At 45.4% G+C, this 17,106-nt stretch overlaps 2 protein-coding genes across 2 annotated transcripts; both read left to right on the top strand.

The window, feature by feature from the left end:
• Positions 1 to 5,941: 5,941 nt before the first annotated feature.
• On the top strand, positions 5,942 to 7,446 carry IER3IP1 (immediate early response 3 interacting protein 1; the record flags this gene model as incomplete). The annotated part of the gene is made up of 3 exons (XM_079548756.1): positions 5,942 to 6,032; positions 6,794 to 6,895; positions 7,274 to 7,446. The coding sequence occupies 3 exons, from the start codon at positions 5,942 to 5,944 to the stop codon at positions 7,327 to 7,329; spliced, it is 249 nt and encodes an 82-aa protein (XP_079404882.1). The 3' UTR covers positions 7,330 to 7,446.
• Positions 7,447 to 11,060: 3,614 nt separating this feature from the next.
• On the top strand, positions 11,061 to 15,954 carry HDHD2 (haloacid dehalogenase like hydrolase domain containing 2; the record flags this gene model as incomplete). The annotated part of the gene is made up of 6 exons (XM_079548712.1): positions 11,061 to 11,161; positions 12,153 to 12,361; positions 13,580 to 13,664; positions 14,978 to 15,194; positions 15,319 to 15,382; positions 15,851 to 15,954. 6 exons carry the CDS (start codon positions 11,061 to 11,063, stop codon positions 15,952 to 15,954), a joined length of 780 nt encoding a protein of 259 aa, XP_079404838.1.
• Between the last annotated feature and the right edge of the window lie 1,152 nt (positions 15,955 to 17,106).

Below are 17,106 nucleotides of genomic sequence, written 5' to 3'. Positions count from 1 at the left end.
GTGTCATGGGAATCTGGAGGGACTCCCTAACAGGAGTTGTTGCAGACTACTCTGATGCGGGTGACCTATGAGATTTCATTCTGAGCATCATTTCAGAGCTGGTACCATTCCTCGTATAAAAGTGAGCGTGACCTTGGTTTATAAGATCTTTCTTTTTTCCTATAAGGCAGTGTTTTCTTCAGGTACCCAGATTTTCTTACACAACCTGTGGCTACACAGATTTTTCACAATAATTCCACTTCAGCTTAAACCTTTTTTTTTGCGCAAAGAGAATAGAGTTGAAAGTGTAGTATAGAAGTCATTATAAACAAGCTGTTCTGATACCCAAGAGCGCACCAGTGGACAGTTTATTAATGTATTAATAAAATGAATGTTATAGAATACAGCCTGCGATTGCACATTTTATTCCTATCCTGAAAAAGGAACTAGAAGGGAGTAAAAGAGTGAATGGAAGCCTTTGCATCACGCATGCAAGCTGGAAGTAATGTGTGCCCACATTGCTTATTTCTCTCACCACCTTAAAAGAAACATTCCAGTTTTTGGTGTCAGATTAAATTCTGTTTGTGGGATTTGTCCCTCAGCTCTTCTGTGCTTTAATTCCGTGTCTGCAAAACCGTGGTACTGTAATGCTCCTATCTCACAAGGAAGTTGTAAAGATAATTCACATTAGAGATGGTGAAATATCCTGAGGGCTCACAGGGATCTATAACAGATACACTGATTTCAAACGTTAAAATGTGACCTGAGTGCTGGCTTGCCTTTTCAGGATGCTTCATGATGCCGAAGAAGGTTTTCACACCACTCCCCTGTCCAAGGAAAAAGGTGCTTTATTTTCCTGTTTGTTTCCACTGGCATTTAAAATCACTGTTGCTGTGTTTGTTGGTGAGGTAACAGTTCTGAGAGGCCCTAAGTAATAGCAGTGCTGTCAAACATTGAGGATTTATCAGAGAGTGGGCTCAAAAGGAACGAATGAATGAGCTGTATTCAATCTATCTCTGTTGAAGTTTTAGAGAGGGAAGGACAGTGGAAATGAAACGAGCTGTCACAAGAGAATAGGGGAGTGAAAAGCTTGGAGATGGGTGCGCACGGGGGAATTCAAGCCACCATGCTCACTGACCACATCCCTAATTCCCACATCTCCACAGTTCTTGAACACCTCCAGGGATGGTGACTCCTCCACTCCCTGGGCAGCAGTGCCAGTGTATTTTCACTCCTTCTGAGAAGAAATCGTTCCTAATTGCAAACCTGAACCTCTCCAGTGCAAACTCAGGCCATTACACCCTCCACCTACAATTTGCAGGAAAAGAACCTGTGACAGTTTCCCAGAAAGCTGCATTTCCTAAAGCTGTTCATTGACAAATCTCACCTGTGGTTTCCATCTGCTCTTCAAGGTTCGTCACCCATTATTTATGAAATCGTCATGTTGTCTCTCTGTGGAGGTCTGCTGCTGCTCTTTGTGATCAGTGTCATAGTGAGAATTCTCCAGAGGTGAGTGCTGTGGCAGAGGAGATGATCTGGGCTCTCCAAAGAAATGTGGGCAGTGATCATAGAATTGTTAAAGTTGGAAAAGACCTCTCAGATTGCCAAGTCTAACCTTAACCCATTTTCATCATGCCCACCAACTATGTCTCCAAGTGCAGGCACTCCACATTTGAGTTGGAAGGTTGAGTTGAGTTAAAGTTGTACTCACTAGCAATAGAAGCTGGGGAACGAAAGGATTAAGAGCAGCCCTGCTGAACCTGGGGGTACTGGTGGATGGGAAGATGGACATGAGCCAGCAATGTACCCTTGCAGCCCAGAAAGCCAACCATATCCTGGGCTGCATTCCATCTCTGGAGACTTTCAAGGCCAGGTTGGATCAGGCTCTGGGCAACCTGAGGGAGCTGTGGTGTCCCTGTGCATTGCAGGGGACTTGGACTAGACGGCCCCCAGAGGTTCCTTCCAACTCTAAGGATTCTATGATTCTATTCCATGATTCTAAAGAGGACCTACGAACTCTTTAGATTCCGTTTAAATTGAGATTAATATTCCAGATCTGACAAATACTAAAAAATCCTAAATCTATAAATAACCAGAGGTTAAATGAGATACGTAGACATGAACTATTTTATGACTCCAAGTTCTTCAACTGCTGCCCAGGTTTTATACATGGAGATACACAGTGACATTTTACTGAGGAAAATGAAGCGACCCTTAATTCCTCACCACTGCCTTTTTTTCAAAAAGTCACGAGATGAGGAACATTCCTTGAGATGCTTATTTCCACGTGGAAAAAAATAGAAAATGCGCTCTGAGAAGTCTCTCCAAACAAAAAATTTTGTTTTGTTGAGCTTCAGTTTGAATGCAGCTATGGCCAAATGGAGGAGGGAGATGGGATCAGAAAAAGTGTTTTGTGTTAAAAGGACAAAAAGATAAGAGGGAAAGGACATCTCTGTGATTAATCTTATCACCAGTACCACACTGCTGTTGATTATATCCTCTTATAAACTGGATTGGGTTCAAACTGCAAATGGCTCCCCATGATGTGATACTCAGTGATCGGCTTTGTTCCATTTCTCTCTCACAGCCGCTGCACTCCACATTACTCTTCCAAAGATCTCAGTGCACCCACAGTTGCCATGGAAAACATCGCAGTGACCAACATCTGCTCTGATAAGATTTCAACAGTGAATTTGCCTGGCCCTGTGCGTCTGAGTCACGCTTCCAGCAGGCCCACTGGAGGTACAGAAGAGGCAATTTCCGTTTCTGAGCTCCCGTTCTCCTTTGCTGTGCCGATCACACCCCCGAATTCACCACTGGAGCAGTGATGGCCCCTCTTGTCAGCTGCTTTATTCTGGAGACAAAGATGCACAAAAGGTTCTGGGGTGCACGTTGGCAAGACATGGGCTGGTGTGTCCTACATTTTCTCCACCATGACTTCAGGTTGCCAACCTGTACGACACCAGTATTAGAAAAAAAAAGGAAACTGGGGATTTTTGATTTTTTTTTTTTTTTTTTTGTTTTTTGTTTTTGTTTTTTTTTTTTTGGAAGGGGAGAAAAGGTATGGATTCACTCACCTTATCTGTGTGGAGTGATGTATTAGAAATGTACTATAGATTTACTTTTCTCCATATTATCTCTTTCTGTTGAATGAGTCATGAGAAAAAAACATGGAGGAATTTCAGGTGATTTTTATTCAGGTAATTAGGGTGATTCCCAAATCCTTCTGATTCACACACAAATTGTAGCCTTCTATCCATGGTTCATAACAAGCTATGTGACTGTGGCTGTGCCAACACTATTGGACACACTGCAGGTCAAATCTCCAGGTCTGTGACGTCTTTTTTAATCTGTCCATCTTTACAATCCAAAGGAAGATACTATCTATTAATCTTTAAGCTAAGAGCTACAGCACCGGTGACCTCTGCCTCTGGTGTGACATCAGCTTGCTGAGGAATGAGCTTGTTCTCCCCACTCAGGTACAAGGAACAGGCCAGCCCCTGGGATCTGGCATGGAGAGGGGGTTGATCAGTTCACTGCCTGTAGGGTATGTAATTTTCCATTTATCTTATAAACTTTTGTGGCCTACCTCCAGCATTGTTTTCCAGAGGAAGCAGGAGGAAAGTCCTCTGACCAATGAGTGTTCCCCCAAAAGGAATTTGGCATCGTTCATTCCTTCTTCAATCACCAAAGTGACAATTTGAGCAACTCAACTGAGGTGGAAACCAAACTTTCTTTCATAGAATCATAGAATCAAAGAATCATGAAGGTTGGAAGTCCTTCAGGATCTCCAAGCCCTACCCTAACCCATCCCACCATGCCCACTGACCACATCCCCAAGTGCCACATCTCCATGGCTCTTGAACACCTCCAGGGATAGGGGCTCCACCACCTCCCTGCATAGTCTGTGTCACTGCATCAACGCTCTTTCAGAGAATAAATTTTTATATCTCTTATTCCCTTTCTTACCTCCAGTGTGGAATTCCAACACATGGAGACCAGGATAATGTCTATGTACGCACCAGACAACAAACAGCAATCAGAGATTGTTGTGTTTAGGTAGCCAAGCACAATGAACTTAGGAAATAGCACCAATAAATGGATGTGTGGGTTCTGAATTTTGCATCTGTTTTACTTTTGTTCTTTGCTCACCAGGAATAAAGCAACATAATCTTGACAACATGCGTGCTAGAAGTTTTAGTCTCATTGGTGGAGATGAGGATCGTTTAGCCCCAGGAAATGTGTTCTGTTTGATGATATTGAACAATAAACTAATGCAAAATGTAAAAGAATGAAAAATAGCAAGGTCTTCTCAATACTACCCCAGCCTCAGCTGTAATCCTCTGGCATCTGTAGGGTGGTTTTGAACTCTTCCTTATGGTGATGGACTGCACTCTGCAGATGACATCGGAGGAATTTACTGCAATGAAACATAACACCTTAATGAGGAAAAGAACTGCTTTCCTCCTAATGCAGCAGCTTTGTCTGGTTTTCCCCCCACCACGCAGTGTGATGGTTCAGATCTAAGACTCGTGTGGTTGTTGAATTGCCATGATGGATTTTGGAAAGGGGAAAATCACGTCAAGTTTATGTAAGCATTACAGTAGCTGCTCTTTGGAAATACATCTTAATGATGGGTAGAAATAACAAGCCATAACTTAAATATTTCTTTTTAAAAAACTTTTTTTTTTTTTTTTTTTTTTTTTTTTTTTTTTTTCCCAGCACTGTAATTCTAAACATTAGTTCTTCATTGAGGTCAGCAGCTAGAGATAGACAGGATGCTGTAGGAGGTAGCCCAGGAAATTCCACTTGATTCTAGTGGCTACCAGACATGCCTGTCAGTGACCTCTAGTATCTGTCACTGTATGTTGGAAGAAACATCACAGAGACCCCATCGTGGGCTGGCTGCCCCCCAGCTCAGCCTGCCCAGAGCCCATCCACAGCCTCAGGTACCTCCAGGAATGGGGCACCCACAGCTCTGGGCAGCAGTGCTGGGGCTTCACCATCCTCTGGGTAAAGAATTTCCCCCTCACATCAGACCTAAATCTGCCCTCCTTAGTTTAAAGCCATTCCCCTTGTCCTATCAATATCTGCTCATGTAAACTCAGTCTCTCACCTGTCAGTTAAGCTCCCTTGAAGTACCGATGGCTGCAGTGAGGTCTTCCTGGAACCTTCTCTGGGCTGAACAAGCCCAACTCCCTCAGCCTTCCTTAACAGCAGAGGTTTCCAGCTCTCTGAGCACCTCTGCGGATGCTCTGGACCTGCCCCAGCAGCTTCCACATTTTTGTACTGGGAGCCCCAGGCCTGAACACAGTACTAATGCATTGGTAATGATTATTTAGAGCATAAAACTATATCACAGAGTCACAAAATCATACAGTCAAGTTGGATGGGACTCAGAGGGATCACTGAGTCCATCCCTGCATCCCAAACAGCACTGCCCAAATCCAAAATCCATTACCGAGAGCTGTGTCCTGACTGTGAGTCTTATCATGGTGATGATGCCAATTGCTGTGCCCTAAACAAGTCACACTTCTATTGCTGCCCAAGGAAGGAGCTCATGGTACATTTGATTGTTGAGAGATTAGAACTGGAGTCACACAATGCCCCATGAGCCGCAACGAGCGACGTGAGCAACAAAGCAAGTGCCCACACATGGAGAGCAGCGCATTACAGGGAATTTAAAGCAAATAAAAAAGTCATTTTCCCCCAATTCCTCCCTGCACTCGGCTCTCACCCCTCCTAACTCCCACCGCGCTGCCCCCGACTCCGCCCACTCCCAAAGGCCACGCCCATTCCACCATAGGCCACGCCCATTCTGCAACGAACAATCAACTCCACCATGCTCCGCCCACTCCACCATGCCCCGCCCATTGCCTGCAGGCCACGCCCATTCCGCCACTAAACCCCGCCCACTCCCGCAGGCCCCGCCCTCTCCGCCACGTCCGTGCCCCGCCTCACTATGGCGTTCACGCTGTACGCGCTGCTGCAGGCCGGGCTGTTGGTGGTCAATGCCATCGCCGTGCTGCACGAGGAGCGCTTCCTTCGCCACGGTGAGAACCTCCTGCCCCCACTGCCTCCCGGCCCCCCGGCCATGCCCGGAGGTGGCTGCCGGGCCCCGGGCCCTTCTGCTCGCGTCCCGCTTGGAAATTGGGGGGAGGGGGAGAGACGCGATGCTTTGGGATTTGCGTTCGCCCTGCGGTTGGATTTTGTGCTCAGCATCCCTCCTGCCGGCTCTGCGCCTGCCTTTTTCCACTCTCTTTACGCCTTTTCCTATTTACTCCCGCCGTGCCCTCTCTGTGTCGGTATGCTGACATGGGGTGAACACTGTTTTCCTCCTTAACAAAAGAAACCCAAAGCGCAGAGCAGGGAGAAGCCACAGAGCAGAATTGCAGACTGCCATCATTCCTTTTAACAGGGCTCACTGTTTCCTGCTTTTGCCCTCATTTCTCCAAACCGGGCCAAAGCAGGATGAGAAAATCCCCAGCACTGTCTCCAGAGCTCCTGGTCTTTCCATCTGGAGCCTCCCACCGTGCATGCCACAGCTTTGTTTGCCTTCAGATGGGCTCTGTGGGGAGGGCAGGTTGGCCGTTTGGAAAAGGGCCTTCCCCAGATCTTCTGGGGCTCAGGGAGTGCTGAGCACAGCTCTCAGATGCAGAGTTTGCGTTTGTTGGGCTCCACAATGTGTGTGTGTGTGTGTGTGTGTCCCTTCCAGCTCACGGCACTGATATTGCTGATATATTGCATCTGTTGGACGGTTCTGGGGTGGTTGTTGTTCTTTGCTTTTTAACGTGGCTGTTCTTACGGTGCGCAGTTGGCTGGGGAAGCGATCAGGGGATTGGAGGATTCGGAGAGGAACCGGGAATCAAAGCACAGCTGACGAACCTCATTCGATCCATACGGACCGTGATGAGAGGTGAGATGACGGCGGTCGTTTGGTACGAGCAGCCACTGCCTGTGAAGCTCTGTTGCTGTGCTTTAAGGAAATAATGGCAGCATTTGCCCCTTCCTTTTGACAAACAGCTGCTGTTCTGCTGTTTCTGTTTGTCATCCTGTAGCAAATATTGTCTTGCTCACCACGAAATTTCTTCTGAATCGTGCTAAAGGCAGGCAGAGAGAAAGTGGAGAAATACCAGGCCACTGTCCTGGCTCCTTCCACTGATCCCGACTCTGCATAGGGAAATGTCTTCAACAGACATTGATTTTGCTCCCTGAAGGGTGACACTGTGAAACTGCATCAGTTTGTGATGCACAGAAGGAAACAGGTTCAAACTTCCTCTTGTTTTCTCTACAGTGCCACTGATAGCTGTGAACTCCGTGACAATTGTGCTCCTCCTCTTGTTCGGTTGAAGATTCCTGTTGGCAAAATCTTTTGGACATCCAAAGAAGCGAATTGCTAGCCTCATTGCTCTGAGTTTTCCGGGGATACAGCACGGTTTAACTGTCAGTTTGCCGTTCAACTTAATAAAAGACACTGTTTGTATTTATCCTATTTCCTAATGTTCACTTTCAGTTTCATTAAACAAGGTAATGGGATCCGCGCAACAACGCTGCAAATCTGTTGGATTGTGACAAGGTCTGCTGGTGTCAGTGACATATCGTGGTGGCTGTAGGTAGAAGCAGGTTTGAAGTGTCTTGTTACTCAGGGATGAACTTCCTTCGGTTAGCATTGAGAGTTCAGAAACAAACTGCTTCCCAGTTTGTTTCTGAATTTAAAAATTACAGCAGTTTTTATTTCAGTTATTGCCATAGTTCTGTTTTAAGGGAATACGAGTTAGGCTCCAAACGTGTTATAAATTATTGAAGTACCATAGAAGGTGAAATGAAGATGGGCAAATTTGTGATTTAGCACAAATTAGTAACAAATTTTTCCTGGTCTGACCAAAGCTAGGATTTTTCTCTTCTCAGATCAATGATGTTCAATGTGAAACAGGTTGAAAATAGGAGCAATTGCTATGCAAAATCTAAAAAAAGCTGTACCTAAATTAAGGCAACTCTGTGTTTATTTAGCAGGTCCTGTTCACATTTAGCATTTGTTACTGTTCTGTCAAGCACTGTTATTTTTTCTGTGTGTTAAGCCTTTGGGCTGAGCAGCGTGTTGGGAATGGGGAGTGCTCTGTTTGGAGGTTCTCGGGTAATGTGGGAGGAATACCTTTCCAAATGCAGTTCTTTGCTAAAAACAGCGAATTTGCAGGCTGCTGCTTCTCTCTGTCTTCCTTTCACTTAACTGCTTACTGAAAGTGAGAATCCTGCAGTTCTTTCACAGATAAATTAGTGATGACCACAGTAAGGAAGTGGCCTCAGTTAACGCTACGTTCGGCCTGGTGTTAGGTAGCAGTCATGAATTTACGATGACCAATACTCCAATGACTTCTTAGAAAAGTTAGACTTTGTGTCTTTTCATCTTTGATCAAGTGTCTGAAGTTGATTTAGCTTATTATTAAAGTAGGGAAGGCGAAAGGAAGCCAGCAGGTTCATTGTTTTAAAGCAGCTCAGTTTGTCATCTCTTCTTCTGGCATCTTGGCAACTGTAGCATTCACTGTTGTTGTATACAAGGATAATCTGTACTATGTGTAAATGAATTTAATGATCTCCAATTGCAGTGTTTTTCAGAGTAGAGCATATCCAGGAGAAGAGTCTATGTTGTTTCCTTTTTTTTTTTTTTTTTTTTTTTTTTTTTTTTTTTTTAGCGAAAACTTACAAATAAATTTTGAATTTCTAAGTTAAGCACTCTCTTTCCTAAATCTTTGTATCCATGCGCAGTGGGAGTATCTCTAAGCTCAGCTTTGTCCAGCTCCTGGTAGCAGAGCTACTGTTCTCAGAACACGTGGCTTTTTTCTTACCCTCAGCACGTGCTCAGAGCAGAAAGCTGCTATGAAGTCATATTGTAGCCTTGGAGTGAAGCCAACACAACGTCCAGAGGCAGAAAGGGGTCACGCTGGGTTCTGGAATAGGTAGGCCTGCTGGAAAAGATTCCTTACGGCAACCTCTGTGGAAGAGGTAAGTTATGGTCTAGATCACTTGGTTTTGTGTATCTGTCTTCCTTCAGGTTGGCTATTAGGAAAAATGCATTCTGAGGAGCAGTGGTGTGCTGGTAGCACTCTCACTGGTGGAGGCGCCATCTCTGGTGGTGGCAAAGAACCATGGAGATGTGGCAGCTGGGGACACACCAGGGGACAGCAGGGATGCACGCTATGGGGTTCGACTTGGGGATCTCTGAGATCTTTTTCAACCCGAACGATTTTGTGTTTCAGTGATTCATGGGAACTGGACGGCGCATATGGGGAAAGCTTCAAACACAGGTAACAGTTTGCAAAGAATCTGCCTGCCTTGTTGTACTCCAGCGTGGGGAAGAAGGCAGGCCAAGCAGTGCTCGGGAAGCAGCAGTGGTGGATGCTCCCATTGGTTTGCAGCACTGCTGGCACATCATTGTAACTGTACGGTCTTAAAGTGGTTCTTAAAGTGCTAAAGACTACGAGCTGCAGCTCTGAAAGTGAGGTAAAGAAAGGACCTCGCCCTCCTTCCACCTGCCCTCTCAGGAGACTGAGGTCTCAGTGCACGGTTTACAGACGTGGCTAATTGTTCGGAAATGGATGAGACGAGCACAGCAAGAAGGAACGGCAGCTCTGCGCGGCGGCGACGCTGAGATAAAACGGGGACTCAAACTGCGCGCATCCCAAATTCGCGTTTCCCTCACGCTGTACCGTTCGGGCTTTCGATCCGCATCCTCTGCCCCTCGGATCTCGTGCGGTGCTGCGCCAAACGGCGAATAAACACCAATGAACTAGCAGGCCGGCACTCGCACCCCGCGTCACCGCAACCCCCGCGTCCTCACACGTGACGGCGCAGCGCCCCGCACGGGTCCTCACGGAGCCCTCGGGCTGCCCGTCGCACTGCCTGCGCGAACGTGGCGCCGTCCTCGCGCGTACCGGCGCTCTGCAGGGCAGTCCGGCGTTGTGAGGACCCCGCGAGGACCCCTGAGCGGCAGGTGGGTGCGGCGGGGGGAGGGGTCGGGGTCGGGGTCGGGGTCCGGCCGTTCGGGCTGTGATTTTAGTGCCGCTGCTGTGGCTGTTAGTGGGGTCCGTTCCAACCCAAACCGCTGTGTTAAGCCTTTTCAGATGGGATATTAAATATACTCGGTCACAGTTCTGTTCAGTCTATTCAGTCACACTGTTCTAGCAAGCCCGTGCAGTCATGTGGTCTGTCTCAAGCAGCTCAGCAGAAGATGGAAGCCGTTGGGTCGGTGGTCGTTACCGCCTGGCAGGCAGAAGGAAAGCTGCTATGTTGGACGTTTGCTCAGCAGGGCTGCAGATTGCGGAGCAATCCGCGGGGCTCACAGCACAGCTGTCACGTATTTTCCGACGACAGCTTTTTAGACTTGCACGTAACCTGACTGCTTTCTTCCCCAGCTTTGGAGTGCCAAAGCTTCTGTGTCACGCCGAATCTCTCCAACCTATTTCTGTAATGCGGAAAAGCTGCTGGACTGCCTCTTCTGCAAGAAAGAGTCACCAGGTGCCAGGAAGCTCCAGGCTGATAGCCTGCAGAATCCCCACACAACTGGCACACAACTGTTCTGTCCCTTCTGCAGATCCAACTGCGAGGAACAAAATGAACGACATCCGCTTTTTGAGAGTGCTCTGAGCTTTATCGTCGGAGCTTAGCAGGGCTGTATTTGTTTTCCCTTGAATGGCACCTCTGGTGTGGCTGGGACTGGCTGCAATGTGCTCCGTGAGGCCTTGAACCAGCAATCGCAGACCTAATGATCCCCTTCCCAACTGCCGTCATTGCGTAGAGAGTTTTTGACGCAGAAAAAGAAAGGCAGTTAACAAACAAATAGCACCTGATTTCCATATATAGAGTCTTTGGGAAAATACCACCCCATCAATTATGCATTTTTTTTTAAACGCTGCCTTTTATTTCTCTGTCTGAAGGGGCCCATTTCACAGTACGAGTAATGTTCTGAATAATCCCGGGCTTGGCACCAATGAGGCGCTTAACTGAGCTCCTTATTTTTATTACCCATTGTCTGCTAACCAGTTTTCTGTCATTTCATTTCTTTGCCTTCTCCCTGGGGATGAAGGATGGCAGCTCGGCGCGCGCTGAAAGCTGTCCTGGTGGATCTCAGTGGCACGCTGCACGTCGAAGACTCGGCCGTGCCGGGTGCGCAGGAAGCTCTTAAAAGGCAAGTTGCCTCTCTGTTCTCTCTGATAGGTCGTGCCAGGACTGCTTGCACAAAGATGCTTCTTGAAACGGTCCGAAGGTCTTGCCTTCTCCTTCTCAAAAAATAGTGTCTAAAGAAATGATGGCATAGTGAATCAATTTCACGTGGCTTAGATGAGGGCAGAGCAAGCTGTGCAACCCCAGGAATCTTTCTGTTGTTGTTCTGACACCATTTCTGTGGAGATTTCATCTTGCAAAGGCTGAAGAAAAATAAGAGGAAGTGGTGAATGGGCAGTAGGAAGAGTAAGTCAGGAAGAATGGGTAGGGTTGAATTAAGCATGGAAAGTTTTTACTGGAGTTTTATTGACTGCTTTAAGCTTTTGCAAAGCTGGACCATTGTTTGGTTGGAAATCTCACAGAGGGACTAGGAGACTGCAGTTCTTTCCACAAATAATTGTGTGTCAGTCATTATTTTTTGAAGATGTACAATGGTAAGGAACTAAACATGACCGAAGTGTTGGATATCCATTCGCTACTCAGTGCATCTTGTTAATCCATGCCATTGTCCTCTCTAAAGAGATGACAAAATGAAAGTCCTGCAACTTGATTGGGAAATAAACGCACAGATTCCATTTTTAGGGTTAGCTTTCAGTATTGAGGTTAAAGGTTTTTTTTTAAAAAAATATTAACAGACATTTTTGTTTGTTTTTTGCTGGTTCACACTTGTGAAAGGTCAGTACATTTTTTTTCTGTGCAGCAGAATGAATGACAGAGAAGTGGCAGATGCAAGCAAGACTTCCAGATTGACCAACTTTATATTGATGTACTCCATACAATCCTGATACCAGCATTTGTTTCTATAGTAACGAACAGAAGATGGCAGTGATAGGGGAATAATTAAAGGAGATGCCATTGAAATTGTCTCCTAAAATGGTTTGGCTGTTCAGTAATATGTAGGGCAGTCTGTAAACAAAGTGTTCTGCAGCGTTGAGACTTCGCTTTTCATCCGTCAGGCTGCGTCGCTCTCCGGTTACAATTCGGTTCGTGACCAACACCACCAAAGAGTGCAAGAAGGACCTGCTGGAGAGGCTGACCAAACTGGGCTTTGACATTGCAGAACATGAAATCTTCACGTCTCTGACGGCAGCCAGAAATCTTCTGGAGCAGAAGCAGGTGCGGCCGCTCCTCTTGGTGGATGAGAAGGCCCTGCCTGATTTCACAGGTGAGGTGGGCAGAGAGCAGCATGGCAGGAGGTGTTGAACCACTGTGTGTCTTCATGGCTCTCTCCTCTTGACACCCTTCCACAGCTCCAAGTGGCAGTCAGAATCTTCAAATAGGCAGGAATTCAGATAGAACTTTACACATGTTATTAATTCACAGTGTAGAAAGTAATGTTTATCACCGGATTGTTGGAGATTTATTGTACCTACCAATATCCAGGGGCCCCCAGCACAAGAAGGATGCAGAGCTGTTCCAACAGCTGCAGAGGAGGGCATGAGGATTCTCAGAGGGCTGGAGCACCTCTCCTATGAAGATAGGCTGAGGGAGCTGGGCTTGTTCAGCCTAGAGGAGAAGGCTGCATGGAGACCTCATGGAGAACTCTGCAAATATGAAAGCTGTGAAACCAAATCATTTGTTCCATCTGACATCACATCCAGAGAAATACAGTCCCAGCAATGTTTTGTGTTCTCAGTAAGGCTTTTTTCGGGGGGGGGGGGGGTTAGAAACAGCTGAAACAGCAGCTGAATTCATTGAAGTTAAAGTTAAATCAGTTTAATCTTAACATATCTGGGATCTTTCCATCACTTTTACAGTAGTTGTTGCTAATTCTCTGTCAAATGACAAAGAATACAGAATACAGTGGCAACAGTTTATGCACTGCTTGATTTGGGTATGAGTTGTTTTGTTTCTTTGTTCTGCAGGCTTACACTCAGTGCTGCTCTTGAAACTTTGAAGTACACTGGAGAATATTTTAAATTCCTGTTAGTGACTGCTATTGAATTATTCTTAGATAATCTCTCAGTAAAGTTGGTCACAGATGGATGAATGTAATCCATTCTTGGTTAATGGACCCAGATGCTTTCGGGTGGTGTCACAAATCCACGTGGCATCCCTGCATGCTGTGCTTTACTGTCTGAGCTCACTGCAGGATGTGTGCAGGAAACAGCTCTGATTGTACTCTCTGGAGACCCAGGAGCTTGAGCTGTCACTGTGAAAGTGCAGAAAATATTCCGTGTATAGATCCACACCTTTTCTACAAAGCTTTTCCTCACTTCTAAAATACATAAAGCCAGTCTACAAGACACATCTGTGACAGAAAATGCTAAATTTTGCTGCAAAGTGATCAATTTCACTTGTTGCATTTGCTGACTGTCTATTGCTAGGTACAAACAAAATTCAGCTCATTCAAAATGATCACTGTCGTGTTCTGATTTTCCAGGGATCGCCACTGATGACCCCAATGCAGTGGTCATAGGACTGGCTCCTGAACACTTTCACTATGAGATGATGAATAAAGCTTTTCGGTAAGTCGGCCACTTCTTGTGGTTGTCTTGTGCTTTTCCTACAGTGGTTCCTTGCTTGTTCCTACAATGCCAGAAAATATTCCCATATCACCACTACGTAGTGAGGATGATGTTAACTTTTAAGGGTTTGCACCCTTAACCATTAGCTTCCACTTGAAGAGGCTGGGATGCGAGTCTCTTGCTGCATCTAGCCCTCATTTCCCATTCACAGGGAAGTTGGCAGAGGAACTTCTGCTGGTGTCAGCTTTGTTTGGTCTGAAGGAGTATCAGTGCCTGGCAGCATCCTGCTCTTCTTCAGCCTGGTGTCAGGACCACATGCCTCATCCTATACTGCTCAGATAATTCAGTCACTGACTGTGAAGAGCCCAGTATGACTGGGCTAGTAGGCAGCTGCTGGGTTGAAGTCTATCATGAGGCTGGCTAAATCCAACCTGGCGTGAGTCCCAAAACAAAATACGTAGCGTAAGTCCATTCTCTAGGCACCATTTGAAATGACTGATACTAAATTTCTCTTCTCATATACATGGGATTTTGATGCCATTTAAAAGAATCCTCTCCGGCGAGATCCTTCGTGTAAACTGCTGAATGCAAGCGATTGTAGTTGAATGTAGTGGTTGTAAATCCTTCTGTGTCCTGGAGGCATCCTCCCATTGAACATAGCTGGCTGCTCTCTGATACATGTGCCAACTCTCTTCTGACAGCTTGCTTTGGAATGCATTGATCCAATAGAAATATTTTGTGATAATTAAATGAGGAGCTGACTGACATCAGAGAAGTTATGGTCATTTCTTAATTACTTCTCGTCCATTTCTCCACTCACTGCAGGCAGTCCCATGTTCCATGCAGGTTTTTAACAGTTTGGCCAGCTGGGAGATGCACATAAGAACCCTTTTATGGTACACAGAACTGTTGGGAATCCAGTGACCAGTTGCTTGCAGCTGTTTTCCACTTGGGATTTTTGCCTATGGGAAGAAACCCAAATCCACCTCTGTTTCTGAAGCATACTTAACTGGGGAATCCAGTGGAACACAAATGTGCCTCATATCTTTGTGCCTTTTCAATACAGAAATAGAAAATCAATGCAAAATGATCCATTTCCTACCTGAGATTCACAGGAACACCCATCTCTGCTGAAATTTTACTTAATTCTCTAAATAAATGCTAGCTTGCTATGATTCCATGATTCTAAATGCCATTGGAAGGCCTATTTGGGTCCCCATGAAAGTCAGTGGGTGTTTTGTCATCAACTTAAAGGACTCAGAACTTCAGCTGTAAATATCTTTACTTTTTGTATTTTCCTCTTCATCCTTCAGGTTGATTTTGGATGGTGCTCCTCTTATAGCTATACATAAAGCCAGGTATTTCAAGAAAAAAAACGGCTTGGCTCTGGGACCTGGACCTTTTGTAGCTGGACTGGAATATGCCACAGACGTCAAAGCAACAGTGGTGGGAAAGCCAGAGAAAACGTTCTTCCTGGAAGCTTTACGAGGGACTAGCTGTGCCCCAGAGGAGGCTGTCATGATTGGTGATGTACGTGGGGACCCTACCGCCTGCCTGCTAGTGCAGTGCTCAGCTCCAGTGTACAGAGGGGCTCCCTAGCCTTATTGAGAAACTGTGTCCCTGCCCACAACCTAACTGTTCTCTTCCATCCCAGGACTGCAGGGATGACGTTGGTGGGGCCCAGAATGCAGGCATGCGTGGGATTTTGGTCAGAACTGGTAAGTACGTGATGAATTGGTCATTTCATGAGACACTGGTGAGTCCCATCATCTTGTCCTGGGTACTGGCAGCTCACGTGCCCGAAACAAAGCTGTGCACTGAGCCTCTGGAACAAAGAGAACTGCTGTTGTAACATTTTGATTGTCAAAATCAGTCGTATCACTGTAACCTCTGTTCATTCAGGACCTTGATGGCATTCCACATAGTAATTATGCTGGCAGTTATGTATGCCATTTCCTTCAGACAGAAGGAATTACCAGCATTACTGATACTGTGATAGATCCATGGGCTAGGGAAGGTCTTTCTCTTGTAGTGAAAAGCTGGGAGATGTTGTTGCAGGACAGCAGATCAGCATTCCTGTTGTCATGTGTGACTGTTGCTGATCACAGAAGGCTGCAATTTTTAGAGGAAAAAAAAAGATATCCAAAGGAGTAAGTGCACCTTTTTTTTTTTACCTTTTCTTCTAGGTAAATATCGACCAGCGGATGAAAACAAAATCAACCCAGCCCCTTACTTAACCTGTGAGAGTTTCCCAGAAGCAGTAGAACATATCCTAGAGCATCTGCTATGAGAAGTTGGATAGTTTGAAGAAACACCTGGTTCACATAATTTACTCTTGCTTCCAAAATTAAGGTCACAGGATCAGTGCATGCTCATCAGAAACCTAGCCATAAGCTCCTTCCCATCAAGGTGTGAAAGGAAGAGTAGTGGTGCATGGCCCCATCATGGTCACAACACAGCTCTTTTCCTGCACTCATTTCTTGAGGCAGTGATTAGGGACCTCGGATGATCGGCAGGACAGGTAGCACAGGAAGGCTACAGCACAACTGCTTTCCTGAAGGGTGCACGGAACATGGTACAGAGTTCTGTTTTCAGTTTCCATGAAATAGCTGATGGAAAGCCCACTCTGAAAAGTGTTAAGAATAAACTAAACTGGAAAACTCACTGGAAGCACTCAAGTAAACTGTAAAGCCTAACAACACCGTAGTCAGTCTGCAGTGATCTCTCTGTTCTAATTTCAAGGCAGAGATAAGAGCCTCTAGAAGTGACTTCTATATTAAAATAGTGCCATTGTTAATAATAACTACTGTTAGCATCTTTACTCTTGTTGGACCAGATCCTGGTTTTTGTTTTTCAGATTTTGCATAAAATTAAAAGTGTCAGCAGTGTACAGATGTTTTAATTAGATGCTGTTATTAAAAAGAATGGTACTCAAACAAAAATCTGATATTAAATGCCTTAGACTTTGAATTTTTAAAGTAAGTTAGACTTCAGCAGGGTCCTATTAACGCTACAGTTCCAAAATGTCACTATTGTCTTTTGTTTCTTTTTAATGTTATGGGAAAAACCCTTTGTGAGCCGTGGGGACATATTCAAGTTTTTACACAGTTGGTTAGTAGAGCTGTAAAATGAAATTTAATTCTGTCGTGTGTGTTGCTTCTCCTCTGTGTTAAACACACCAATATGAACCAACTCTGTAATGATGGGAAATAGCTTTTCTGGTCCATTTGCAAACTGTAATAATTGAAGTCCTTTACAGTTGTTTTATAGTGCTCCTGAGTCTTAAATTACTGGATTGTAATTATACAGTACTGGAGTATTAAGCTTATTGAAAATATAGGTTTGTGTTAATGAGCCATGCTCATTCTTTGTTAACAAAAAATCATTGTGATGAATGAATGGGAAGCTTGCCTTAAATGAAAGATAGTCTGGCTGCAGCCAG

The sequence above is a fragment of the Tetrao urogallus genome (genome assembly GCF_951394365.1).
Source record: "Tetrao urogallus genome assembly, chromosome: Z".
Taxonomy (NCBI): domain Eukaryota; kingdom Metazoa; phylum Chordata; class Aves; order Galliformes; family Phasianidae; genus Tetrao; species Tetrao urogallus.
Note: the sequence above shows the minus strand (reverse complement) of the source record. Positions and strands in the feature narration are given on the sequence as shown.